The sequence below is a fragment of the Rhamphochromis sp. 'chilingali' genome, assembly GCF_963969265.1.
Source record: "Rhamphochromis sp. 'chilingali' genome assembly, chromosome: 10".
Lineage (NCBI taxonomy): Eukaryota > Metazoa > Chordata > Actinopteri > Cichliformes > Cichlidae > Rhamphochromis > Rhamphochromis sp. 'chilingali'.
Window position 1 is genome coordinate 31,399,208 of NC_137937.1, and position 27,531 is coordinate 31,426,738.

At 41.2% G+C, this 27,531-nt stretch overlaps 3 protein-coding genes across 7 annotated transcripts in view; 2 read left to right on the forward strand and 1 right to left on the reverse strand.

Moving 5' to 3' along the window:
- The window catches only part of camsap1b (calmodulin regulated spectrin-associated protein 1b), a 29,833-nt gene extending 26,917 nt beyond the window's left edge, over positions 1–2,916 (forward strand). For all 5 annotated transcript variants that reach the window (XM_080894681.1, XM_080894684.1, XM_080894683.1 and 2 more), the window contains one exon: positions 546–2,916. In XM_080894681.1, coding sequence (XP_080750807.1) covers positions 546–842 — 297 coding nt within the window. In that variant the 3' untranslated portion in view covers positions 843–2,916. The remainder of the gene's footprint in view (positions 1–545) is intronic.
- A 1,803-nt stretch (positions 2,917–4,719) lies between these two features.
- LOC308403853 (uncharacterized protein) lies at positions 4,720–11,466 on the forward strand. The gene is made up of 8 exons (XM_080893630.1): positions 4,720–4,789; positions 4,874–4,969; positions 6,103–6,627; positions 6,719–6,862; positions 6,959–7,045; positions 9,876–9,974; positions 10,073–10,129; positions 10,220–11,466. The coding sequence occupies exons 1-8, from the start codon at positions 4,783–4,785 to the stop codon at positions 11,461–11,463; spliced, it is 2,259 nt and encodes a 752-aa protein (XP_080749756.1). The 5' UTR covers positions 4,720–4,782; the 3' UTR covers positions 11,464–11,466.
- Positions 11,467–16,176: 4,710 nt separating this feature from the next.
- The window catches only part of kcnt1b (potassium sodium-activated channel subfamily T member 1b), an 80,438-nt gene continuing 69,083 nt past the window's right edge, over positions 16,177–27,531 (reverse strand). Inside the window, exons 34-36 of the mRNA XM_080893629.1 lie at positions 26,880–26,942; positions 22,502–22,586; positions 16,177–16,315 (exon numbers count right to left, since the gene is read on the reverse strand). Of these exons, the coding sequence (XP_080749755.1) occupies positions 16,195–16,315; positions 22,502–22,586; positions 26,880–26,942 (269 nt within the window). The 3' untranslated portion in view covers positions 16,177–16,194. The remainder of the gene's footprint in view (positions 16,316–22,501; positions 22,587–26,879; positions 26,943–27,531) is intronic.

Here is a 27,531-nt window from a genome sequence, read left to right on the forward strand (position 1 = left end):
AGACGTTAGTAGCCATGTTGAACAACTCTGCTCGCCCACTTTATGGAACAAAAATACATCAGTACTGGAAGACATCAGGCTATTTAGTCTCATACAAATAGCAAATGAGCCATGTCAGACGTATGAATTTCCCTCTGGGATCAATAAAGTTATTCTTATTCTTAACATGGCTACAAGGACCAATTCAGTCCTTAGCAATCTACTTTTTGTGGTACTAGACGCACGTTCACTACCTGAGATGTTTGTTAAATGAACTTCTGGGATCTTCTGGAATTAAGTGATCCAAAGGTTCCTGCATTCAGAATATGAATATTTTGATGTAATTTATACACTCGTTTTTCTTAAACTATTTTGTTTTCTTTTTGGGATCACAAAAGTAACACTGGCACTTCTATCTTGGAAGCATGATCAATTTCTTTTTTCATAATCAGTGACAGCACGTCATGCAAAAGTTGGTGAAAGTTGTGTCTTTAAAGAATGTTGTCTTAAAATTACCCAGGAGTTATATCTCCTTGTAACCCCCCTCCCTTCCCCTACCCCACTAGGAGCTGGAGAAGTGTGAGTCCAACCACCTCATGATCCTGTTTCGTGACGGTGGTTGCCAGTTTCGGGCACTCTACTCGTACTTCCCCGACACCGAAGAGATACAAAAGCTGACGGGCACCGGACCCAAGAGCATCAGCAAGAAGATGATTGATAAGCTGTATAAGTACAGCTCTGATCGAAAGCAGTTTACCGTCATCCCTGCCAAGACTGTGTCAGTCAGCGTGGACGCCCTGACCATCCACAACCACCTGTGGCAGGCCAAGAGAAGCGCTGTGCCAAAGAAAAGTGGAAAATAGCAGGCAGGATTTGGAAACACACCTTCATCCACTTCATCCTATCCTCACACTGCTTGTTTTCTGACTGCAATGACGCCCCAAAGCTCGGGATGGAAACCTACACGGGAGAGAGGCCACTATGGACATGCAGTCATCTGTAGGTGGACCGAGGCAGAAACAAAGAGGTGTGTGTGTGTGTGTGTGTGTGCGCGCGTGTGTGTGCGCGTGTGTGTCTGGTGCTTGCGATGTGAGTCTGGTGCTTGCGATGTGAGAGGGAATGCCAGCTCAGTTTCCTTCTTCTTCCTGTGATGTCGGTGGGATCTGTTCAGGTTCATTTTGAGTCCGCCTGATTACTTTTTCTCTTCCTTTTTTTCAACAACAACCATGACTCAAGCATGTGGCATTTCCCCCCCCTCATATGTGGTGGATGTTCATTTTTACATGAAGTATTTATTAGTTCAGCACTGTCATGGTTGAGAGCTCAGCTGCAGCACTAAAAATCCTTCCTTCTCTCCAGAAATGCCTCATCTTTTGGACAAATTTGGACACAAAAGGGGGTGGGGACATCGGGGTGGGCTGGGGGGGTTTATGTCGCTCTTTTCAGAAAATCGGAAACAAGGGAACTTTGTACAACCCTTTAGGACTACACTGCTGTCACAACTACACTTTCTCCCCGTGTGGACTGTCGAATCTGTCGAATCAGGCTGGCATTACCAATTTTGCCTCACCAGGGATCTCCAGAAAACCTGCTGCTCTGAACTGTCTTCTTCTTTAGTCACGGGGGAGCTCCTTGGGTATCCCTCAGACATCCGTTGGCCTTTCACGCATCGTGGTACTATCGTCCATTTATTCAGCCGCTTTTTAAACTAGATGCTGATCGTGTAGCACTGGATATGTGTATTGCAAAGAAAAAAGGCAAAAAAATAACGATGGTCATTTTAAAGAATTTTATTTGTCAAAACATCCTTTTTGATTTTTAGGATGAATGATAGGCTTTGGTACAAAATGATGCTTTTTGATGTTTTGTTTTGTTTTTTTTTAGCGCTTTTTTTTTAAAAAAATTTTTATTTATCAATTAAGCAATGTGGAATAGAGTTTAAGCTGATGTTATGTCTTTTCATCATAACAGGAATTCTCTGATGTTTAGAGCTTAGTTGTGTTTTCTCTCTCCACTGGACACTACTTAAACTGTCCTGTACAAAGGTGCACTCATGAACACTTGTCGACGGCTTATTTCATGCAATGCAACTCCCCTCAAAGCCTTTTCTTCCCTCCCCAAGTGTTTCTGTCAGCCTGTCCCATCTTAAATCGCAGCAGCGGCTCGCGCACTCTTGTTGTGAAGAGTACCTCCGCGCTGCCCTGTAACCTGTTCGAATGACAGTATTTGATATATTCACTACGGAGGGGAGGGTCTCTGTGTGTGGGAGGGGTGGTTGGTGGGAGGGAGGGGGGGGGGGGGGCTGTGGTTCAGTTATGTACCAACATTAAAGAACATTCCTCCAAGGTGTTGACAAAACACTGCCACGTCGTCTCTCTTCTTCTCTCTGTCTTTTTCAAAACTCAAAGTGCTTTTTTGTGTGTTTTTTAGAAACCATATGTTGGCCTCCAGAACAACCCCAAGCGTTGCACGAGCACTTTACTTTCTGCTTGTTGAGGGGATTTTACCTTTTGAATGGGCATAAAAACTAAGAATTAATAAGACTGCTGTTTGTGCGCTCCGGGAAAATAATGAATATAATTGTGGAAACTAAACTAAACGCTAAGATTTAACACTGACAATTAAAGCCGAAGGGCCGTCACTGACATGATACTACTGCTGTCTCCAAAAAAAACTGTGGAATACTTGATTTCTCTCTTGCTGCATGGTGTTTTTGGGGAGGTTGGGTGGCAGAGGTGGTCGATCGTTAATTGTACGGTAGTGTATTTTCATGTTACCTAAAAGATTGTACTGGCATTGGTCACCGTATTTTTTTTTTTGTTACACATGTACTTTTCATCCTTGTTGATTTTTATCTTTGATCCCATGCCATCTATTTATTTTAAAATGGAAGCACTGAAACAATTTTCAAGTAAATAAAAGTCACATTTTTCATTTCGATTTTCTCATGGCTTCATTTATCCATTTAGATTCACTGCTTTCTGTTGCTGCTGTTTGACACCATGTTGATTAACAAAACATCACAACTTTTTGTTTGCAATTGTCACACTTTTTTTTTTTTTTTTTTTCTCGAGGAGCAAGTCTGCATCTTTTCACTGAAACACACTTTTTCCTATTAATGAATGAAAGCTAACAAGACAGAAAAAGTGTTCCCAGAATGACAGGTTTCTAATTTAAACTGGACTTTACCTCACTTTAAAAATAATCGGTGTTTATCTTGATGCATCTCTTTAGTTCATTCGACATGATTCAGGTTTAAACAGCAGGAGGGTTTTGTTTCCTGACATCATGAGAGGGGCAAGCAGAAGGAACTCATTAATGGCTGGCAAATAAAGCCCACACTTTTAATAGAAATTACTCCAACTTCTGCTCAGTAGGGATCAGAGGTTTTGCTCCTTCTCAAAAAGCACCAAAGCAGAACTGCCTCTGCATGAGCACTGCTTTGGTGTGAATGAGGTGATGGATGGATGAACCTTTGGGCATGTATATTCAATATTATTCAACATTGTTATGAAGTTGTAGCAAAAGCCTTAGGTCCATTCAAAACTCCACAGCAAGCGCATTCAAATGGACTAGAGAGAGGGAGATTTGCATTTCTCTTCACTAGCTGCCCCTTAAATATAGAAATCAATTTAAAATCCTTCTACACATGTACAAAGTCCTGAGTGATCAGCCAGCATCACACTTCGAGGAAGCATATTAACCCCATCAAGTACTTAACTCAGAGTTCACTAAGTTTAAAGAAAACAAACAACCCAAAACCTCTGCTACTAAAATTCTACTTAAAATGTTTTTAAATGTTCGATACGGTTTGCTGGGAGTCCTCTCATGATGCACTAAGGATGTTTCCTAGGATGAACCCACGTGTATTTGAGCGCTTGAAAGGAAGGCAACTGTTTGGCTTAAAAACATGTCTCACCTGTCACCCAAGAGCCAGTTTTATAACAACTGTAGAGCTCTGTGATAGGACTCGCATTATTGATAAAGGCTCACTGAGCATCAGGATCACCTCAAAGGGACAACATCACTATGTGTTAAATACCTGAGACTGAAGAAGACTCTTGGATGGATATGAGAGAGATCTTCATGAACCAAAAAACATTCAAGTTCAACCTTTTTTAATTTTACACATTAGTTTCTGACAGGTCTCTTTCATTACCTACAGCAGCATTTCTTTATGATGTAGAGAAAACAGGCATGTCCTCTTGAAATTGTGATATCTCAGGGGTTAAATTTGCAGTTAAACTACATTACACTGGTTCAGCCCATTTAAGAAAATGGACCCGAATGTAGCCCACAATGAAAATTGACTATCACATGCTTGAGAACCTACCTATATTCTCCCATATGTTTATATGCCAACGTTACACTGGTCTATGTTCTCCCATAATCTGTTGTTGATCATCATCTTTCTATGCTCTCACTTTTCCTTCCCCCCCCCCCCCCCCCCCCAAACAGTTGTGGTATCTTTAGTGCTTTCTCTCTCTTATATTGTGGGATCTTTGCTTTGCAATATAAAGTGCTTGAGTTAAACATTTTTGAATTGGTGCTGTATTCAACTGAAAAGCCCTTTAAGTGGTGAAAACATCTTCAGGCCCCCCCACTGTTAAAAGCTGTCTCGTGCTTCATCAGCCAACTGGAACAGCGCCTTCAAACGCACAACCATAACCATGGCAGACTCTTCTCTGTCATGGCAACTCTGTTTCTTTTCACACCTGTTAGTTCAGGTGATCACGAGACCATCACAATCTGCAAACTCTCACTCCACAGTCCGAGCTGAAGAACTGCATCCAGCAGGTCACCATGAAGGGTAAGTGCTGCTGGTTTTAATGCTCACACAGAAAGTCATCAAATGTTCAGCTTTAACTAATGTGATCGGTCTGCATCCACACAGTTGTAGCTGGTGGTGTTTTGTTGCTGGCTGTTGTCCACCTGAGCCGTCCTTGTATCAAAGAGGGAACGATCACGATCTGCTTCAACATCCCAACATGTAAGGAATTTTGTTTACTACACCTTTAATGGTGACCTTTAAAATAGGCTTAGACAGCAACATTTTATATATCGGAAATAAAGTCAATTAACTTCATACCAAGAAGAAAAATGGATTTCTTCTTCATTTAATTTAATTCAATTTAATACACAAATGTGTATACTGAAAAAAACGCAACTGGCCTTAAAGTCGCCTTTTCTGACAAGATGTTTCACCTCTCGTCTAATAAACTTCTTCAGCTGTCAAACAACAAGCAGAGAGTGCATGATATTTAACCCTTAGTAGGAGCAGGTCTCTTGGAGGTCCCGAGGGTTGTTGATCCACTGTTAATCATGTGACCTGTCACATGAGCCAAAGGGACGGCCCTCACTAAGGGTTAAATACCTGAGACTCCCTGAATGTGGTTTTAAGAAGAAACCTTTCGGCTGACCTGCACAGATATAGATTTAGACATTCTTGTAGGAATAAACACATGAACCAAAACCTGCTCACGCTGGTTAAAAAAAACAGTCCGATCAAATGATTCAAAGCTAAAACCATTTCCTGTAGTTTTACAAGTAAAAAATAGAATTTCATATAAAAAAGAAAATGACCCCTAAACTCTACTTTTCAGAATTTTTTTATTTCCATTGACCAAAGTTTTTACAATTATATATTTTTTAAGTTCTTCGGAGGATTCCGATGATTTCATTGTCTTTTGTGCCTTTATAGTCCCAGACTGAGTCTATGATGTTGAGGCTTCTGGGGTCATTGGGACAAGTCTGATTTCAGTTCTGTCAGGCTGTAAAGATTGATCAAGAAGTTTTATTTTCTCTTATTGATCTTACTACAATTTACTAACAATTTAATACTCAACGTGATCAAACCACAGTTAATGATACCTGCTGACTTGTAACAGATGCTGCAAGTTTTACTCTGGTCACACATTTGTCAACCACTAGGGGGAAGCAAAGGCAACAAAATAGTCTCTTCAGATGTTTGCATATCTGCAGGATGCTTTGATTTTATAGTTTCACTGCATGTTTTCTCCTTTGAGCTCATTTGTTGATTCAGATTGATTTAGCAAAAGGATGCAAATGTAAGTATGTGCAGCTTTGTGTTTGACTCCTCTAAAAACACTTCTGCCCACTTAGACTTTGAACCTGGTTCCTCATCTCTGTTGATGGTCCTGAAGGATGTCGGAGAGATCAACTCCACAGTGCTGCAGAGTGAGAACCTCGCTTCTATCACCAGGCTCACGATCAACAACGCAGGTGTCACGAGAATCGCTGAAAAAGCCTTCAGCTCACTTACCAATCTTAAGTATCTCAGCTTGGAGCTAAACAATCTGTCGCAGATTAATTCAAACTGGTTTAAAGAGCCCGCCGCCCTGAGTGAGATCATCCTTACGGGAAATCACATTGAAGTCTTGAGTGAGTCCACGCTCGGACAGTTTGCTAACCTCACAAGCCTCAGGCTGAATAAAAACATGCTCAGGAATATTGAGCAGAATAGTTTCAGTTCCCAGGCCGCCTTGGCTGAGTTAGACTTGTCCAAGAACAAGTTGACTTGGGTCTCACCACAAGCCTTCAGATCTCTGACCTCCACCAAGATCAGATTAGGTGGGAACCCTTGGGACTGTTCGTGTGAAGCTGAAGACTTTGTCGCCTTTATGAAAGGTTTGAGAAAAGTGAGAAACTACATTATTAATGTGGTTTTATTAAAAAAAAGAAAAGAAAGAAAGAAATGTAAAGTCGCTTCTCCCCTCAGCTCTACAGAGCAGATCTCAGCTGGAAAACGAGATGGACGTGACCTGTGAGAGTCCTCCATCCCTGAGGGGTCGGCTGGTGTGGAACGTAACGGTATGCGTGACATCACCATCAAGAACACCGTCAGTGGGCCCTTTATCCACTGGTACAGCTGTTTCTTCTTGCCTAATTATTTGTTTTTATTAAAGTCTACAAGTCTAAAAGCATAACTGCCACGTAGTATCTACATTTTTACCTGCAGTAAAAGTGGTGACGACCTCTCCATCGCCAACATCAGAGACAGAAACCTCCGTCAAACCCAAACCCACTATAAGCTCTTCTCACACTGGTACGTGAAGCTTTTTTTTCTTTTCCCAGTTTCCGTTAGATGCTGAAGATTCTTTGCATTTTAAATTTGTGCGTGCTTGTGTTCTCTCCACTGACAGTTCCGTCATTAGAAACATCTGTCCACCCTAAGCCCACTTATGCACACACACCTGGCCCTGCATCCACTGGTACATGTGCTGCTTTTTTTCATAAAAATTCAAAATTCTTACAGAAATATTTCCACCCCTTTTAAAAAAAAAAAAAAGCAATGCTTCTCTCTGTTTTTCCTACAGTAAAAGTGGAAACTCCTTCATCACGACCAACATCTAACTCAGACACTTCTGTTACACACAAACCCACTGATGTAGCCACAATGAGCTCGTCCCACACCAGTACAGTGGCTGATCAATTTTGTGAAATTCTTTACATTTTGTGCGTACTAGTAACTGGCACTTATTATTTCTATTTTTGCCTGCAGTTAAAGTGGTGACAACCACTCCATCACGCCCAACATCAGACACTTCTTTCGCAGCCTCATCCACTGATGTACCTCCAATAAGCTCTTCCCACACTGGTACATGTGGCTAATCCTTTTTTTGAAATGCTTTTCATTTTAAATTGTGCCAGAGTTGTTGTTTTTTATTTGTAACACTTGACAAGAGTATTTACATATCTTTACTTAAATAACCAACACTTAGTATTTGTATTTTTACCTGCAGTAAAAGTGGTGAGGACGCCTCCACCACGTCCAACGTCAAACTCAGATGTTTCTTTTAAACCCACATCCACTGATACATCCACAATTAGCTCTTCTCACACTGGTACATGAAGTTTTTTTTCTTTTCCTAGTTTCCGTTAGATGTTTGAAATTCTTTACATTTTAAATTTGTGCATACGTTTGTTCTCTGTAGTTACAGATTCATCATTAGAAACATCTGTCCACCCTAAGCCCACTTACGCACACGCATCTGGCCCTGCATCCACTGGTACATGTGCTGCTTTTTTTCATAAAAATTCTAAATTCTGACAGAAATATTTTCACCCCTTTTTAAAAACAAAAACAATGCTTTTCTCTTTTTTTCCTACAGTAAAAGTGGAAACTCCTTCATCACGACCAACATCAAACTCACACAAACCCACTGATATACCCACAACAAGCTCTTACACCAGTACATGTGGCTAATAAAATTTCGTGAAACTCTTTACATTTCAGTGTGTGCATACTATTAACTGGCACTTAGTATTTCTATTTTTACCTGCAGTAAAAGTGGTGACAACCACTCCATCACGCCCAACCTCAAACTCAGGCACTTCTTTCAAAGCCTCATCCACTGATGCATCCACAATAAACTCTTCTCAAACTGGTACTTTTTTTTTTTTCGTTTCCCAGTTTTTATTAGAAATGTGAAATTCTCTACATTTTAAATTTGTGCGTATTTATGTCTCGGCTGTTCTCTCTAGTGACAGTTTCATCATTAGAGACCTCTATCCACCCTAAGCCTATCTATGTACATACACCTAGCCCTGCATCCACTGGTACATGTGCTTCTTTTTTTTGTTTGAAATTCACCATTATGACAAGAATACTCTTATCTCTTTAAAACATTAGCAATCAGTGTCTCTGTTTTGCCTGCAGTAAAAGTGGAAACTCCTTCACGACCAACATCAAAGACAGAAACTTCTTTCAAAACCAAACCCACAAGCTCCTCTCTCACTGGTACATGTGGCTTTTCCTGTCTTTTGTTTCTATTGTTTTTATCCCCCCCCCCCCACACACACACAACTCATACCACTGACTGACCACATTATTAGGTACACATGCTCAACTGCTTATTAACACAAATATCTAATCAGCCAATCACATGGCAGCAACTCAATGCATTTATGCAAGGAGACATGGACTGTTTCTTTGTGTCAGAGTATCTCTGAATGCACAATGCATCAAATCTTGAAGCAGAAAAGCACATCAGGTGGTTCTCGTGTCAAATAAGAACAGGGAGCTGATGCTACAATTCTGCTCTCCAAAATTGGCCAACATAAATTTTGCTTGATCTGATAAATCTTGATTTCTGCTGCAGCATTTGATTGATAGGGTCTAAACATGAAACCATGGATCCATCCTTCCTTGTATCAATGAGTCATGCCACTGCTGCTTGTACAGTGGTGTTGGGGATATTTTCTTGGCACACTCTTGCCGCTTAGTACCAACTGAGCATTGTTTAAATAGAGTAGAACCCCTTAATGTACCATCTTCTGATGTCTCCTCCTATAGCAGCATGACAGTCATGTCACAAAGCTCAAATCCTCTCAGACTGGTTTCTTGAACATGTCGACTCAAACAGCCTCCACAGTCATCTGGTCTTGTCATCATCTCAATATAAACCAAAATCTCTTGAGTAACGTTTCCAGCACCTTACTGTATCTTTGTGATGAAGAATTAAGGCAGTTTGGAAGGCAAAGAGAGGGTCTCTAACTTTGACAGCATCAAATCTGTGTCACAGAATAGCTCTGAATCACTGATTACGAATATTCCTAAGACTTTTTTGTTTTGTTTTATGTTGTTGTCTATTATTTTGCTATGAAAAAATAATTTTATATCAGTTTGACAGAATCTACCGTAACCGCATTGGGGAAAATCTGCACACACCCTTAGTATGAGTCATCCTGAAACTCTGTCAGTTATTGACCTGCAGATGGCGCCAGAGTAACACGATTAATCTGACCATAGCCCAGCGGTCCTGAACTGTATATAACTGTTAAAACATTTTGCACAATTACTGCTTTTAAGAAGTGAAAACATTCTGCATTTTACAACATTGTGGACTCTCTAGTTTGTTTCTTATTCTCCTCAGGATCTTATGAGACGTCACCTCTGGTAAGGACAGAAGCCTCACCCCACGCCGAACTCACAAACTCATCCACAACAGCTTCTGAACCTGCTGGAGTGACAGGTACATTGGATTCTTCTCAAAATGTTTGTCATCAGAATTCTGAAATACTAATGCATGAAATCTGTGCTGTTTTTTTTTTTTTTTTTTCCTTTGGCCAGTTCCATCACAACCACCGTCAGATACCAACATTGTCCGTGCGCTCATTGCTGTGATTGGTATGTTTCTACTGTATATTTCTGTTTGATTGAATTGAAAATACATACGTAGCTAAAATAGTCTTTCTGTTTACCTGGCCCTCTCTACAGTGGTCCTCTGTGTGCTGCTGTTTGTGGTGTGTTTCCTGGCTGTGCGACACCGAAGGAAACACAACAAAAAAAGTGTGACACCCGGGCATTCGAGAGAAGACAAAAAGCAGCTGGAAGAAGAAAGCAGATCAAGTCATGACTCTCTAAGATCCTCTGAGAATAAGGATGCAGAGATGGCTCGGATAACATCCTTTACTGGAATCAGAGCAAAGTCAGCAAATGCTGTAATCCTCATGTCTCCTTTTTGTGCATCTGGGAAGGATCCTGTGACTTTGCATACTGAGACAGAGGCTCAAGCAAAAGTCACTGAAAACCCAGCTGAGGGAAAGCAGAAGCTGGTGAATGAAACTGAAGCCACAGGAGCTGCAGGAGGATTTCAGACAGAAAATCCCGCAAACACCACAGACACGATCAAGGAGAATGAAAAAACAGCCAATCCTGGTACAAATCTAGATGAAAACCCTGAATGTGTTCCTGTTAGCACTGACATGGTACCTTATCTGAGCATCGGCACAGACCAGAACAAATCACTTCCTGTTGAAGAGTCTGTTGAAGGTCTTGGTCTAAGATCAAAAGGCAGCAAAATTATCAAGAGGATCTCTACCTGGCCCCTCGCTGCAGCTCAGTGGCAGGAAAGATGCAAAAGAAAAGCAGAAGATGAGGAGGATGGTGATGACTTGACTGTTTGGAGACAAAATGTAACAAAGAAGTTTTCAGATGAAATAAAGAAGACTGTAAATGATAGAGGCCATCCCTTCGCTTTTGATGGGGACAAAGAGAAAGATGAAACTATGAAAAATCAAATGGGGGCTCTCATGGACCTGAGACACTCGCAGTCCTTAAAACCAATTGAAGAGGAACACCTGAAGAAAGAAGGGATGGCAGTGGGTGATACTACCACTGTGACACAAACGACTGCACAAAACCAAAATGCGAATCAGGAAAACCTCCATCAGGATCGACATCAGACATCTGGAAAAAGCTCAGCACACAACAACATCAAGAGCAGCAAGGAGGACAATCAGAGGAAGGAATCGAAACGAGCTGTGCACAGCAGGCAGAGGGCAGAAAACAGGGCGTCCAGCTCAAAGGCTCCCTCTGGTGGTGCATCACCTGATGACGAAACGCTGCTGTCTGGGAACGACTACGCCTTCATGAACCTGCTGCATGAAGTCGTTCAGAACAATGGCCGTTGGACCAGACAGAGGTGGAAGCAGACACATGCCAACAAGCAACGGCGTTAGAAGAGAGCTGGCAGAGGAGATCATCATGGCTATCCAATCACTCTTCAAGTAAAATGAAATTCTCACTTGATTCTTACACTAAGTGTAACTTTAAAGTTTGCTGTATTGGCACAGTGCAGTCCAGCCTCTGCCTCTTAATGCATTTGTGTTAAATATGACGACTGGCTGAATTTAGCCCATTTTCCAAAACCCAGCAATCTTTCTAATGGCTAGCAGAGGGCAGCTCTTGAAATCAGATTGCATAGAAGTCTACTTAAAGGCCAGATTTTCTAAATTAGACCCAAGAGTGCTCATAATTGTGATTAGAGTTGGAAAAAAAAGCTTTTTGAGGTGAATTTCAATATCAAGCTCAAAAGATAAGACATGCTTTTTTTCAGCGTTAAATATCAGTGCAATTAGCACTAAATTGCATGTTGCAATCGTTAGTAAATCATTTTGCATGTCTGATTTAAATATTCTCCTCCCTGTATTTTACTTTGCTCTCCTTTTATGCAATGTGTGCCCTGCTCACTTGATTTATTAAATTTCTGAGTTTATGGTTTCAATATCTTGTTTCAACTTTAATTTAATACATAATTTTTGTCCAAAAAAATGATAGTGTCACTTATAATGTGATACATAATAATAATAAAGACGTTTTAGGGTGAAGCTAATTTTCATCGCTTACTTTATTGCTGAATGTGTACAAATATGGAAATGTAAATAAAAGAGCAAAAGAAAAAATATTTAATTTGAGCTAGCAACATATTTTGTTTTGACGAAAAAAAGATGTTAACAAAATAAGTTTTGTTTGGTAACTCTCGGCACACATCAGAAGAGTCTTTTAGCTCACACACATACCAGCCACCTATATAGGTGGGGTCATATCTATATACGGCACAAAATATGTCATTATCCCCGCATTCCTCACATAAATGAAATAAAACATCCGTGTTTGTGTTAGGTTCATCCGCTCTGGCTGCATGCAGCATTTATTTGTTCATATTATGAATGTGGAGAAGAACACTTCTCATAAGAAATAGTACAAAAATTGGACAATGACTCAAAAACAAAGTGGAGGTAAACAGAATACATATAGTAGGCTTTTGTTAACACAGAGACAACATGCATGTTCCATTCATATAAATACACAGTATCAAATAATGACTCCAGCTTGCAAGCAGTTGACTCGATTATGGGTTTCTCTAGACATTGGACTACCGGTAAATGTCCCTGTCAACGTACAAAATGTCTTGTTCTTGGCAAGCCTGTATATCAAAACATGCTTCTTTTTTTCGTGTTAACATGCCCCGTGTGGTATTGTAAGTGTGGACAGTAGGAGATGTGAAGTGAACCCTTTCTAGAGTGTTCGGATTTGTCACAAGTGAGGACCTAGGAAGATGTTACGCGAGTATATCAGCACACTGATTGCATCCTCCATCGCAGTCACTCACGCTTTCACTCCTCACCTCCCTGCCCTGTAAACTGACACTTCAGAGGGGCCAATGAACAAAGATCAACAGTACATTTCAGCGGAACAAATATGCCTACAGTAATAAGCATGAAAAAGCCTATCCTATATTTTCTTCAGAACAAACAAGGGAAAAAATGGCACATCTCAGTGAGAGAAAACACTTTGATTTCTCAAATCGTCACTGGATATTTCTTTGACAAATGAAAAATTAAGTATCGAATCAAGTTTTGTAAACATTCACAGGGTAAACCAAACCAACAGATGCATGATAATTTACTGCACATCACGCTTTTTTCTGCTTCATGGGAACGGTTGAATACTGTCCGCCGTGTTCTGCAGATTCATATTAAAGGGGTGCTGTTATGCTCTACGCATTCCCATAGAGCATAGTGCAAAAATAGTTCAAGTCCAACAGTTTCACGTTTCGTCACACAAAATAACAAACTGGCAAACAATGAGTACATTAAGGTTTTATATACACTGAGCAAACCAAATGTACAGCTGAAAGAAGATAAATCAAGATTAAATATTGTTTCATACACAATGTGCCCGTACGGTTCAGAAAGGAGCGCATTTTGCTTTTCAGCTCGTTCCAAAATAAATTTGGAAATACAGTAAATTTACAGGATAGAAACAGACTTGACTGTGCCTGTCGATATCTGTGCAAAACTATTCTGCTACCGGTCGCACTGCAACTCATCACCAGATATGATCATAAAAACAAAAACCAAACAAACAAAAAACCCCCGACAACAATCAAATGAATTCAAGTTGAAAACACTGGAGCCTGACTGCTGTTGATATTAATTACAGTTAACGATGATGCATCTGATAGCATTTAGCAAAAGATGAGGATCTTTATTTTCAAGTGACCGAGTGAAATAGCAGTTAGAGATATCAATTCTCCAATTTTTACCACAACAGATCCATTGTGGCACTGATAACTGAAAGTCATTTAAACATTTTATGATTTGATTTTAGTGCAAGTGGTGATTTTTTTAATTGAGCATCTTATTTTGCTAGATAATTGGGTAATCTAAATACTCTCTCTAAATTCTACAGCTAAGTAGTCACATTTTGCATCTTTATGTACGCAATAATCCAAAGATTTTCACCGTGAATTTTCAAATGATGTAGGTTACCCTGTTCCCGCGTCACTTAAATCACCTTTCTTCCCCATTCTGATGCACGGTTTGAATTGTAGGTTGTCTCAAACAGGCATCCATTCCTAAATGCACTCTATTCTCACCATGTGATTGGCTGATCAGTTATCTTCATTAACAAGCAGTTGAACAGGTGTACCTTACAAAGTGACCATGATATGTACTGAGTGACGGAGACACTTGACAGTTAAAAATTAACTTGTTAAAACTAGTAGTCCAGAAAAAAAAAGAATTTTCTCATTCTATCCTATTCAACGATAAATAGCACTTAAATATAAAATTAAAAATGCAGCTTATAATACTTCAGATAAATACTGAGTTGTAATAAGTACAGCAGCAAAAAGGCTTGTGTTGTTAACATTAGTTTCTAAATGCTAAATTTAGAAAATTGTTCCTTTTTTTTGATGAACAGTTTTCCTTTTGCTGCTGCAGATGTTTGGGTCAGCTCCTGTAATAATAAACACTGATGTCACAGATGTACAGAGCTTGTCGTTGGCAGGCGGCGGCGGGGATGCCATGTTTTACTAAACTGAATGCACAAAATGTGATCTGACATGAGATGTAATTTGTGTGCGTATATTAAAAAACTAGCCTACAGACTTTTCCTAAATAATGAGCATGTGATAAGAAGGATAGTGCTGCTGTGATAACAAGCACTGTGCAGGGCCAAGCTCACTATGTTTAGCTCTTATTGGGAGGATGTTCTGCAGCTAGCTTGGTTAGCAAGCTGGGTCCATAAACCGTAGGGCTGAAAGTCGAAACTAAAATAACTTCTGATTAGTACTGATAAGTTACTTACTAATAAAAAAAAATTAGGTACACCAAAATTTAAGCACAAAATTGTCAGACTGTACAATCAGCTGCACAGCAGGCCATATATATTTTTATGTCAAATAATATTACGTCAGAAATGCTTTAAATGGCACCAGCAGCACAAACATTGTAGTTCAGTTCAGCAACTAATTGTTGAGTACTGTCACACCCTGATTATTAAAGGCTTTAAATATGTACATTTCATAGCTGACGTTGGGAAACCCCGACAGGCATGCAAGTCTATGGGGACTGACTCACTGATGGAGATGACCTACGAAACTGCAGATTTTGGCACTTCTGCATTTTCTTTAAGAACATGAATTAACATTTTGTGCACCCACTGCAGTAAAACAAGGAATAACGAACGTTTTATTTCCACCTGTACTGCTGCTGACAGGCTCCATACTAAAAAGATGCAGAATGGCACAAAAGTTATAAATAATTCAACGATATTCACAAAGCAATAGTGTAAACAGAATGGCACATACAGTAGAGCAGACATGACTTGGAAAACTTAATGAAATAAATTAGGAATAAATGTACTTTCTAGCAATGATCACAACAAAGTCATTTCCAGAAATATACCGCAAACCTGGCTGATAAAAGTAGCACGGCAGTGTGTATATTTACAGAAAAAAAGGTTGTGCTTGTAAGTAAATAAAAAACCTGTCTAACAAAGTTTTAAAATTTGAATTAAGCTAAAATAAATAAGTAAAGAGAAGTGCACAGGTAGTGTAATTTTAGGTTAAATGCCTAAAAAAGAAGAAATTCAAAGCATTTACCCTCGTCTTTAGATGACATGATCGTTTAGATGTGAAGGAGGGTGTAGTTGCCCCAGGTTTCTGTTCTTTTGTAAATTCAGGTAGAAACAAGCACAGAGGAGGTCATGGTATGAGGTCAACCGCACTGCTTGGTGAACGAAGTGACGGTGAAGATATTCTGTTTAAGCTCTACTCTCGCCGTCCTTTTTTTTCGGAGGAGGGTTCTCAGTTTCAGATTGTTTTCGTGGGTGATGTGTGTTTGCGTGTGTTTGAATGGCAGGTGATGACGAGGCACTCTTCATGCATCTTTCTATAGCAGCTCGGTAGGGAAACAGGAGATCTCTCAGGGGTGAATTTTTAAGATGTTGATCGTTTCTGGTCTCGAGCTGAGACGCACTTAATGCACATTCACTATGGACAGCTGATCTCGGCCCGATAGGAGCCTTTATCTGTGTGAGACAAACTAGCTCAGTGGGCCCAGGCCGGCTTTTAGAGGTTAAGGGTCAGGGTGTGTAGAGGACTCTGGGGGCGTGGGTGGGTTTCAGAGGTGAGTCTCATCTCTGGTCTCTGTGCCAAAGTCTTGCTGGTTCCTGCTACAACGAGCCGGTCCCACCTGCGAGTCCTCCGGCACGTGCGCCAGTGGGTCTGAGCGGATTATATACCTGCAAAGACAAAAACTGACATTATCTGCCAGCATGGAGCAGTTACAGACTTGGACTCCCAAACGAGTACTTACATGTAAACATCTGGCATTTAAATATGGCAGCCGGGGGTTTCACCTCTAGGAAAGTTGAGCATTATCACTAAATTAAGCTGTTAATTAGTCTAAAACTTACTGTGAGAGTAACTTTCCAACCATGTACTTGCTAAATATTACTCAAGAGGTTTGCACTGTTCACCTTCCTTTCTTACTGAGTCTCCAGAGTGGCTCCACAGTGTAATGGTTTACACATTTACCTAACAAGAGAATGAGCCCTGGTTTTATCCCAGGAGATGACAGGAATCAGCTGGTGTTTCTGTCAGGAAGGACATCTGGCGTGATCAAACACATGTTGTATTTTTTATACTACTGTCTACAGTAGCAACAATTTAATTATTATTACCAGGTGATTTACTTAGTTACTATCAAGTTGAAAACAATATAATAAAGGTCTATGAAACAAAAAATATAGAGAGATCTCAAATAAATAACAGATGAGATCTTAAATACTGGAACAGTTCTATTATTAAAGCACTGTCATGATCTCAATCAGTGGACAGTTACAGGGTAGTGTATTAACTTGTAGTATGGATGAGTGCAAATTAATTGAAACTTTAAAATCCTAGTTTGGTTCTAACAGTTAAATTATTAACTACACCAATCAGCTCCAACATTAACATTAGGTATTGTGTGCACACAGCTTCTTTAAACCAGGGTCCTTCATATAATATTTGTAGCTGTTTCAAAGAGCCCGCTACGATCAGCAGATACAAATGGTCTGCAACTATGTTTAGGCAGAGGTTGAAGTAACACCCACATAAATGCAAGGACTTGCTTCATTCAGGCTGCCTTTTTAAACAGTAAATCCTTTTGCTTTTTCTGATAACATTACTCATGGGGCCAGGCCGCCTTCTTCCAATGCCTCCCCTGTGGACAGGGGTCGACATGACCAGCTCTGTAGTGTGGCAACAGCCTGCCCTCTTTCTGTCACGGCCTGCACTGAACTTTTTAATAATGTAGCCCAGTAAGACCCACCATGTTCACAGGCTGTGACACAGTCATATAGCCACCTCAAGCTGGATCATGTCAGTCCCTCAGATCCACATTGCCATCAACAGCTGACAGTTCACTTGCTGCCAAATATATCTCAACCCTAACAGGTGGCACTGTAGCGATATGCAATTCCCTTCGCCTGTCAGTGGTTATAATGTTGTGTCTGATTGGTGCATTACTCAAAAGCAGAATGATTTGCCAGCTGTCCCTTCTGGCTGCTCATTATAATTACATAAGCTCGACCCTGGAGTCTGTGGCGGCGAGGCTTCAAAAGTGGAAGTTCAGTGCGCAGTTTGAAGTTAAGCCTTTGCAAGTTAAATAACAACTAGACTTCATTTCAGCCATTTTTTACTTGCCTTTCTTATGAGGCTAGAAATAATTCTGAAGCAGTCACGCTTAACAAGGTGACACCAGTATTATTAAGGAACTTTACTGATGCCTCGTATTAATTAATATTCGTGTTACGTTGTTGACTGTTTCAGAATAGCTATACTTTTTAGTGTTAGCCAGTTAACATGCCAGTTATATCGCCGCCTGTTAAGATCCACACACCCTGCTGGTTCTCTGCTCGAGGTGTTAACCGTTACCTGTGCGCGTGTGCTGCAGGCATCGATTCACACATCAAAAAGGGTGATGCTTTGCGACACAGCTGGAGTTTACATGAAAGGTGTTATAAATGGAATATTTCACATAATACCAGACTTTTCCTGCAGTTCTCCTGCAAAAGATATATTTACGAAACAGTGTGAAGTCATTGTTTGTAGCTGTTTGCAAGCTGCATGTCTGGATATACAGGATGACTGTAAATACTAAGTTGAATAAACTTATAATTTGTCCTTTTCCCCCAGATCAGATAACAAAGTAACAATTTGTTACAGCTCAGTAATAACATAGTAACATTCCCTTTTAATTACCCCACTGAAGTTGTAAGTGTATCCAAATAATAATTTTGTATCAATAGTTGTTATAGCTGAGTGATATTACATTGAAATTATGTTATTGGGTAACAACAAGTGGAGGAGTTTAAGTATCTTGGGATCTTGTTCACGACTGACGGGAGAAAGGAGCGGGAGATCTACAGACGGTTTGGTGCTGCAGCTGCAGTGATGTAGACGCTGCACCGGTCTGTTGTGGTGAAGAGAGAGCTGAGTGTAAAAGCAAAGCCCTCAATTTACCAGTTGATCTACGTCCCTACAATCACCTATGGTCACAAGCTGTGGGTAGTGACCGGAAGAACGAAACTGCGGTTACAAGCGAAAGAAATGGGCTTCCTCCGAAGGGTGGCTGGCCTCTCCCTTAGAGACAGGGTAAGAAGTTCGGCCATCCAGGAGGGGTCAGATTGAGCTGCTGCTCCTCCACATCGAAAGGAGCCAGCTGAGGTGGTTCGGGGATTTGATAAGGATGCCTCCTTGGTGAGGTGTCCCGGGCATGTCCCACTGGGAGGAGGCCCCGGGGCAGACCCAGGACACGCTGGAGAGATTATATCTCTCAGCTGGCCTGGGAACGCCTTGGTGTTCCCCCGGACAAGCTGGAGGAGGTGGTGGCTGGGGAGAGGAAGGTCTGGGCTTCTGTGCTTAGGCTGCTGCCCCCACTACCCGGCCCCAGTTAAGAGGAAGAAGATGGATGGATGGGTAATAACATTCAAGAAACCCGGGGTAAATATAGTAAAACAATGTGCTGGTTACAAAATAATAACCTACTAGCAATAAAATTGCAATATCTGTGCATTACAATATATTTGTATTCTGATACTATATATTTTATAGGGGTGCAACAATACTCGTATCGATATTGAACCGTTCGATACAGTGCTTTCGGTTCGGTACGCATATGTATGAACAATACAAAATTTGTAATTTATTTTATCAACTTTCCTTCTGACAATGCTGTCTGTGTTGAGCGCTCAGTGAATCTGCGTTCGACTACTCCGCCTAGGCTGCACTGTCAGCGCAGATCCACTGAGCGTTCAACACAGACAGCATTGTCAGAAGGAAGAGCGCAGGGCAAGTTAGCGAGACAGAAGTTAAGCTCTCCTTGCAACATGGCAAATTGAACCTCCCCCACCCTCATTCAGATCTGGCTTTTGGAATTATTTTGGTTTTCATGTGACATATGACCCTGAAGCTAAGCGCGTCATGGACTAAAGTAAAACAGTATGTTGGATGTGCCATGCAATGCACAATTACATGGGTGGGAACTAGTGTGTTAGCGCAGTTAGCTCGTTAACGTGTTGGCCGTCTAGCCCCATGCAGGGGTAGCTCGTTAACGGAGATTTGCCATGTTGTGGCGTTAACGTCATTTCAAGGAGATTAATGCTGACAGCACTAGTGGGAACACAACGAATATGACAGCACTAGTGGGAACACAACGAATATGACTGCACATTTACACCGACATCATCCTAGTGCAAAGACAAGTGGAAGCAGACAAAAACAACAAGCATGCATGCTACAAACTTTACCCGAGTCATTTAGACAGCCGTTAGCACATGATTCTCCTTATGGGGACCTGATATGTTTAATATTGTGGCGAGCTCAGACAAGGAGGAGACGGAGGTATCGTTTGGTCTTGCTTCCCGTGAGCTAGCCAGGGAGCACAGCCGTTTATTGACATCTGCAGAAGAACACTGCCGCTAGCTAACTGCTCAGCGCCGCAACCGCACAGCAACAACAACACACAGAGCGCCCTCTGACCCCGGAAGGACACACCGTCGCAGCGAGAAGGCGTCACCCGTCACTATGGCAACATAAACAAAACATAACTGTACAAACAGAACCCCGAACAGCCCTGACCCGCTACATAGCCCCCACCTAAGGGGTCAGTCGTCCCCGACGACCCCATTACCCCACACAAAGTCCTGCAAATGTCCAGGTGCCTTCTTTTGGCGCACCGGCCGGTCACGACCGGCGGGGGAAAAGTCACTCGGGTCAGAACATGGGGTGCCACCATCATCCCACTTCTGACACCAATGTGGCGAGCTCAGACAAGGAGGAGACGGAGGTGTCGTTTGGTCTTGCTTCCCGTGAGCTAGCCAGGGAGCACAGCCGTTTATTGACATCTGCAGAAGAACACTGCCGCTAGCTAACTGCTCAGCGCCGCAACCGCACAGCAACAAGAACAACACACAGGGCGCCCTCTGACCCCGGAAGGACACACCGTCGCAGCGAGAGGGCGTCACCCGTCACTATGGCAACATAAACAAAACATAACTGTACAAACAGAACCCCGAACAGCCCTGACCCGCTACAATATGCTGCTGAGAATATAGCCCAGAAGAAGCGTATAGTATAGCTTTTATTTTGGAAAGAGCCATTTCTCTGTAATAAACTCTCTTTTCCAAAGATGAGTGATTCCTCAATCAGATACAGGTGTTACCGCGCCAGATCCGCGGCCCCGAACCGTAGTAAGGAAACCTCTGGCAGTTACTTGAAGGTTCCGTAACTGACTCGTAGCCGGCAACAGCTTACTATACAGGTCAACTCCGCTAGCAAAAAGATCGAAAGAGGCGTAGGAAACTGCTTCACCGAACTTTATTTCTTCTCTAAGGCACGAACACCGCGTACAGTGGGCTGAAACAGTTTACTCACAGCGAGCATCGCCGACACAACTCTGGCTGTCGAGGGAGTTATTATATTCCTTTTATTTATTTTCTTTTCGTCTCTTCTGTAGCTAACCGTTACTTTTTCCCCTTCTCCGCTCTCTCTCTTCACACACACACACCAGGCAGTCCCGCTACACACATCCCGAATACATTTCCCATCAGGCTTCATCCTTAAAGGGCCATGCCTGTAACACAGGGCTTGCAAAATCGCTAGCCCGATGGGGGCTAGCGATTTTTCCAGTCGGGCTATCTCTGCCCTGCCCGTCGGGCTATTGTAGGAAGAAAAATATATGTCAATGCTTTTGCATTCTTTCGGAAATGTAGCTGGGTAATTATGTCATTGGCATCGGTGAGCCACTGTCAATATGTGACATATTGAAATCGCGTTTGAATTTGCGCTTGTTTTTTGCTTTCACTTTGCAAATGTCCAGGTGCCTTCTTTTGGCGCACCGGCCGGTCACGACCGGCGGGGGAAAAGTCACTCGGGTCAGAACATGGGGTGCCACCATCATCCCACTTCTGACACCAATATGGCGAGCTCAGACAAGGAGGAGACGGAGGTGTCGTTTGGTCTTGCTTCCCGTGAGCTAGCCAGGGAGCACAGCCGTTTATTGACATCTGCAGAAGAACACTGCCGCTAGCTAACTGCTCAACGCGGCAACCGCACAGCAACAACAAGAACAACACACAGGGCGCCCTCTGACCCCGGAAGGACACACCGTCGCAGCGAGAGGGCGTCACCCGTCACTATGGCAACATAAACAAAACATAACTGTACAAACAGAACCCGAACAGCCCTGACCCGCTACAATATGCTCCTGAGAATATAGCCCAGAAGAAGCGTATAGTATAGCTTTTATTTTGGAAAGAGCCATTTCTCTGTAATAAACTCTCTTTTCCAAAGATGAGTGATTCCTCAATCAGATTTATTTTTTAAATTACTTTTGTTTCAGCAACATTAAATTTAAAAACTGTACTTTTGAGTTAAAATATATATTTCTAATTTTAATAAATGACAAATTAAAAAGGCATGAACATTTTTTTTGTATCGAAAAAATATCGAACCGTGACACCAAAGTATTGAACCGAACCGAACCGTGAATTTTGTGTATCGTTGCACCCCTAATATTTTAATATATTTATATTCTAATATTTATATTATGACTTGTGGCAGTAAGTGGTAATAAGGTGATATTTAATATTGGTTAATGCTTTGACATATGAGGATGGATACCATATTATAATTTCCAGGCTTTAATAACAATATATAAGATTTTGATTTGTGTATATCATAGCTGAGCTCCACATGTCAACTATTCAGTAATTTATTACTCAGTTTAATTTACATTTAAGTACCATTAGTGTTGGCTGACCAGTCTAAAAAACATAATGGTTTAGATTGTAATTTAGTCTGACTGTAACTAACAACACACAGATAAAACACAAAGGTGTTAACAAAGTAAAGTGTAGAGGATAAAAGAGAGAGGTCCTTACACAATGTCGTTGAGCTCCAGCATGGTGTCAGGAGGAGGATTGATGAGGACGTAGGACAGCGTGTTCTGGTGGTCGTTCATCTCATCTGTAGAAACAGACAGAGATGGCCTTCAGTGCTGCTCTGGAGCCCTCTCTCGTCCCCCTCCATTATACAGAACATCAACCAGGAAATGAGCCTTTTATCCATTTAAAATATGACACTGCCTTGTTTTCAGCCTTTCAGTCAGGACAAAAGTAAAGTAAAACTTAACGAGCAAGTGGTGCAAAAAATCGGAGGCAAATAACTGCGGGAATAATTTGAGGGTTCCTTGTTACAACTGCTAATGATCATTTAAATCTTAATATGAGGAAACAAATGATCTTATTAAACACATTTAGCATGAATAAAGCCTGTCATTAAGTAATGTAAAGCCTGTATTTAAATGGGATTAGAAAAAAGAACATACAAACTCCAGAATCTGACATTTTTACACGGTCATTTTAAATAGCTGGAGCAGGGGCAGCTTTACCACACTTATACAAACTCTGTGAGTGGAGGACAGTCGCAGTTTTTAAATGTAAATGTTTTCACATAATCAATTTATACAGGATGTCTTTTATTCTATTTTTTGATAGAATCTGATCTGGGCTCATCATTCAGTTCTTCCTTTTTTAAACATTTTACACAGTATTCAAAGTTCTTATGGTTTGTATATTTTAAAGATGTATAATAAAATTTGACTAGCAAAAGAGTTTTGAAAGCCTTTAGAGTCCAGTTTGCCATATTCACCAATTTCTTGTAGAAGAAATCAATCCTGCATATATTCTCTACCTTTAACTAGTTCCTTAACCAGGATGTAAATGACGTAGGCTCAAGATTCATAACAATTCACAGGTTGCTGCACGTAAAACGACCAATGTTACCTCAACCTTGATCACAGTTTGGGTGAGGACCCATTAAGCGATCAGTGTGTGCAAGTTTGATTAGATTCTGATGAGTACTGCAGGGGAAGTACCAGACGTTGACAACTGGGGACGAGGACGGATTCACTTTAATAGTTAAACAATTCTTCCAGTCTGCAACAAGCTAATTGAACAATAAATCAACCATGTGATTATAAATTACTGTTAGAAAATTTAATATTTCACAAAATATTAAACTGATTTAGAAAATCTTATTATTTTTATTTGAAAAGCATTTTAATTCGTTTTCAAATCAACCACTTAAAGATACTCATAAATTGCTAAATTCCCCCATTCAGTCCTTTACATCCTGTTATAAACACTAAAAACATTAACAGTTGTAACAAACATCTTTTATTGCTTCAACAACACAGTTAGGCCAAGGAAATTGTTCTGCACTATGAAGAGTTTAGATTTTATGAGAGGAAACCTATGAGAGTTTCACCTTTATTTTTCCAGATGAGTCATATTATGTGTGTGTGTGTGTGTGTGTGTGTGTGTGTGTGTGTGTGTGTGTGTGTGTGTGTGTGTGTGTGTTTTAATCATGTCTGCATGCATGTGTGGTGATTGCACTCCGGCAGTGTCTCCTACTTGTGTCGTGTGATGGGCGGAGGAAGGAAAAGGAGGGCACGTGTGTCTCCGTGACAAACCCACCTGCTTGTGGCCCTTTATAAAGCCAGGCGGGGTGAAAGAGAGAGAAGGTCTAACCGTTACTGACAGGGCACTTTGTGGAATAAGGGGAGGCCCACATGCTGCCTGCTGACTGAAATGGCACCCCATGCGCAGCTTCAGAACGGAGCCAGCATGCAGACAGCGTCCCCAGCTACGCAACAGATCGATCTAAGTCGCATTCCTTTTACGTCCTGCGCATTCCACACGGGACCAACAGGCTGCTAAGGCGGCAGGTTGCCATGCTAACTGACGACACTCAGCCTCCCACCCCCCCCCAACCACCACCACAACCCAGCCTCCCCCCGACTGACATGTGACATACGCACAGACAGAGAGGAACATGCTCCAGCATCCGTCAGACTGGACCAAACGCAGAGCGACTCAAACCAAACAGAGTGAAGCAAAGCACATTGGGAGTGTGAGAGTGGAAGAGGTCAACCTGCTGCTTCATCTATTCATGTACACTTTACAGTTACGGTAATTCTCTGTTCGCCCTTCATCCACACATCGTTACTGCAGACTACTCAGTGTATTAAATATGGGTTATACCATGGCGGCAGATATATAATTGGTAACCAGCTGAAGAAAAGCAAAGGATTTATTGTTGTGGCTCTGTAATCCAGCATAACTATAGTTATAACAATGCTTACTTTTGCTCATGTTAGAGGGTATACTTTTTTTAAACAGTTTTGCTCCTATTAATGCTACTAATTTGGAATCAACAGCTTAAAATCCCCCAAAGCAACAAATAAAGATGATCTAGACCCCTGCCTTATTCGTGCTACGGAAGTGTGAATATTTAAATATTATATTTAATATACTGACACTGGTAATTATCCAACTCTGGAAACATGATTCTGGACTGGTCAGCGTTTAAGTTGGTCTCTTTTTGCTTGCGTTCCTATTATTCCCATTTATTAGGGTCAGTGTTTTTTCCCATTAATCAAAATCCTAGTTTTTAATGTAGCAATTTAGGATGTAGTCATTTAGTTATTGTGGCACTAAAATAACTACAGATTGGTCTTGTTCTAATTTAGAAACCTTCGATTTTTAGCTCAAACGTGTGAAACAAATTACAGGAAAAGAACCGAATCCTGTTCGATCCTCTTTTATGCCGTGCGTCATCATTTGTTCTGAGGGAGCACCTTTATCTTTATGGTTCAAAAGCTGGCCTCAAACAAGATGACCACAAAGCACTTTTATAAGTATGAAAATGTTGTCAATCCACAGACTGTGTATTAAAAATAAAATTAGAAACTAAAGGATGCTCCACATTCAAAAGAGATTTTCCAATCATGAGGCAGGCCTGTCTGAAAGCATACCCTGGTTTTATTGCCCTTTCAGGCTCTAATGGGGGCCATAATTTACATGTGCTGAGTTAAATAAGACTTGGAACCATCGATTACGACTGTAAACTCATTAGAAAAGCATTTTCTGAAGTCACCAGAGAGCACTTGGGTCATTTCCTACAGACTTCTACAATCAGATTTCTTTCTGGAGCCAGAGGAGTTGCCCCCTGCTAATACTGAGATGACACATCCTTGCTGGCTTTGCTTTTAAGAGCCACTAGCATAATGTCCACATTATAGCGAGTCTGTGTGTGAAACATATGTTATCATCCTTACAGTCACCAGAACTCAACCCAATCGAACACCGCTGTAAGACTTTCACTGTTACGGCAGTGAAGGAAAATATCTTTGGAATAATTTTGTTCCACCCTGCCAGCAGAGTGTTGCAGTCTTTCAGTATCACCCGCCTTTATATTCTGATTTTTATTTCCTCCCTCTCTATTTATTCTTTCCACACAGTGCTCTTGGCGTGCACATTTTGCATAACTACACTAAAGCGAGAAGTTAAACCACTGGAAGTCGCTAAAAAAGCAATATTTTCGGTGAATGTTAAGTTGCTCTTTAAATAAAATTGAGAGCACTCCAGTGTGCAGGAGTACAGAACCACAAGATATATTACCAGAGCAAAAACGCTGAGAGGTAAAAAGAGCTCAAACTGACTACAATCAGCTCAAACTTGACTTCTTTGGGGAAGTGGCCATGGCATAAAGTTAATACACTCTGAGGTGCACTGACATGTGAAAGTAACAGACATGGAGGAGGAAAAGAGCCCCGCTTCCTCCAACATGTTTACTTTCTACATCAGACCACCTCCGACACTCGTCGTCTTTTATACATTTATAGAATACAATCTATCCTTCCATCCACAGACATAATGCACTCCGCTCCACTCTTTAAGCCATACTCTGATGCCCTGCAGTACTCTAGCCATTTGGGACGTCACCTCACAGGAACACAATGCAGAAAGACCAGATAGAGATCGAAAAAGAGAGGGAGAGAGTAGAGTGAGAGACTTGCTGCTGACCTACTGCTGACTCTGGCAGGGGACACACTCACATAAAAAACACACGCACACTCACACTCATGCAGTAAAGTTGCAGTACTGTGATCAACCAGCTAACCTGACAGCCTGGTCCCCTCTGAATACGGGTGCTCTGAAATGGCCTGCAACTCTAAGCAACGGCAGTCACTGTTAACTTCAACGTCCTAATGTATTCATTTGTACTCAAGTTATACGTCAAATAAAACAGATTATATAACTAAAGAGATAAGATAACATCTACAGTTAAGCATTCTTTTTGGTGGGCAAATGCTATTCTTCATTGGATGCTGGCGAAAGGACAAATTCCTTTCTCCACAAGGTGGACGTAATCACTCACATGTTGCAAATGAGTTATAAACAGCACACAAATTACCTTGCAAATATCCTAGATTTACTCGATTCATGACATCGCTCGCAGTGAGATTAGAAACATCCTCTACAAGCCAAAAGGGGAAGGAAGACAGAAGAGGCAGAGAAAGGAGGTTAAAAAAAAAACAAGAACAAGAAACAAAAAAAATATCAGGCAGGCAGCAAAAGCATCTGCAGATTCAAAAAAAAGAAAACAACAATCAAAAAAACTCTTAAAAGTGTGAGAGCAATGCAAAGAGGCCATGCATCAGTGTGTGCACAGAATCACTTCCAAATTATTAATCTGTCACATCCTGCTGCAGAAATCCTCACTGACATTCATGGTTCTTTAGAAGATCTTGAACTTCAGGAGTTCTTCCTGAAACGTATTTAATTGACACATTACAACACATCTGGAGCATGATTCTGCTTTTTTGTTTTGAGCCGTGAAGCTGGGAGGAGGCAAAAACGAAAGAAAAAGTGAACTGAAAAGAATGCAGGCAATTTCACTCTGTAATTGCAGTCTTGAATGCAACTGAGACGAGGTTCGTGCTCCTGCATCCTCATGCGTGATGTGTTCACATCCACATGATGGTATGATCATGACTGCGAGGTGGTGTGCGTCTGAGTTATGACACACGGAAGAGGAGTTTGATGGGTGTGAAAGTGATGTGAGA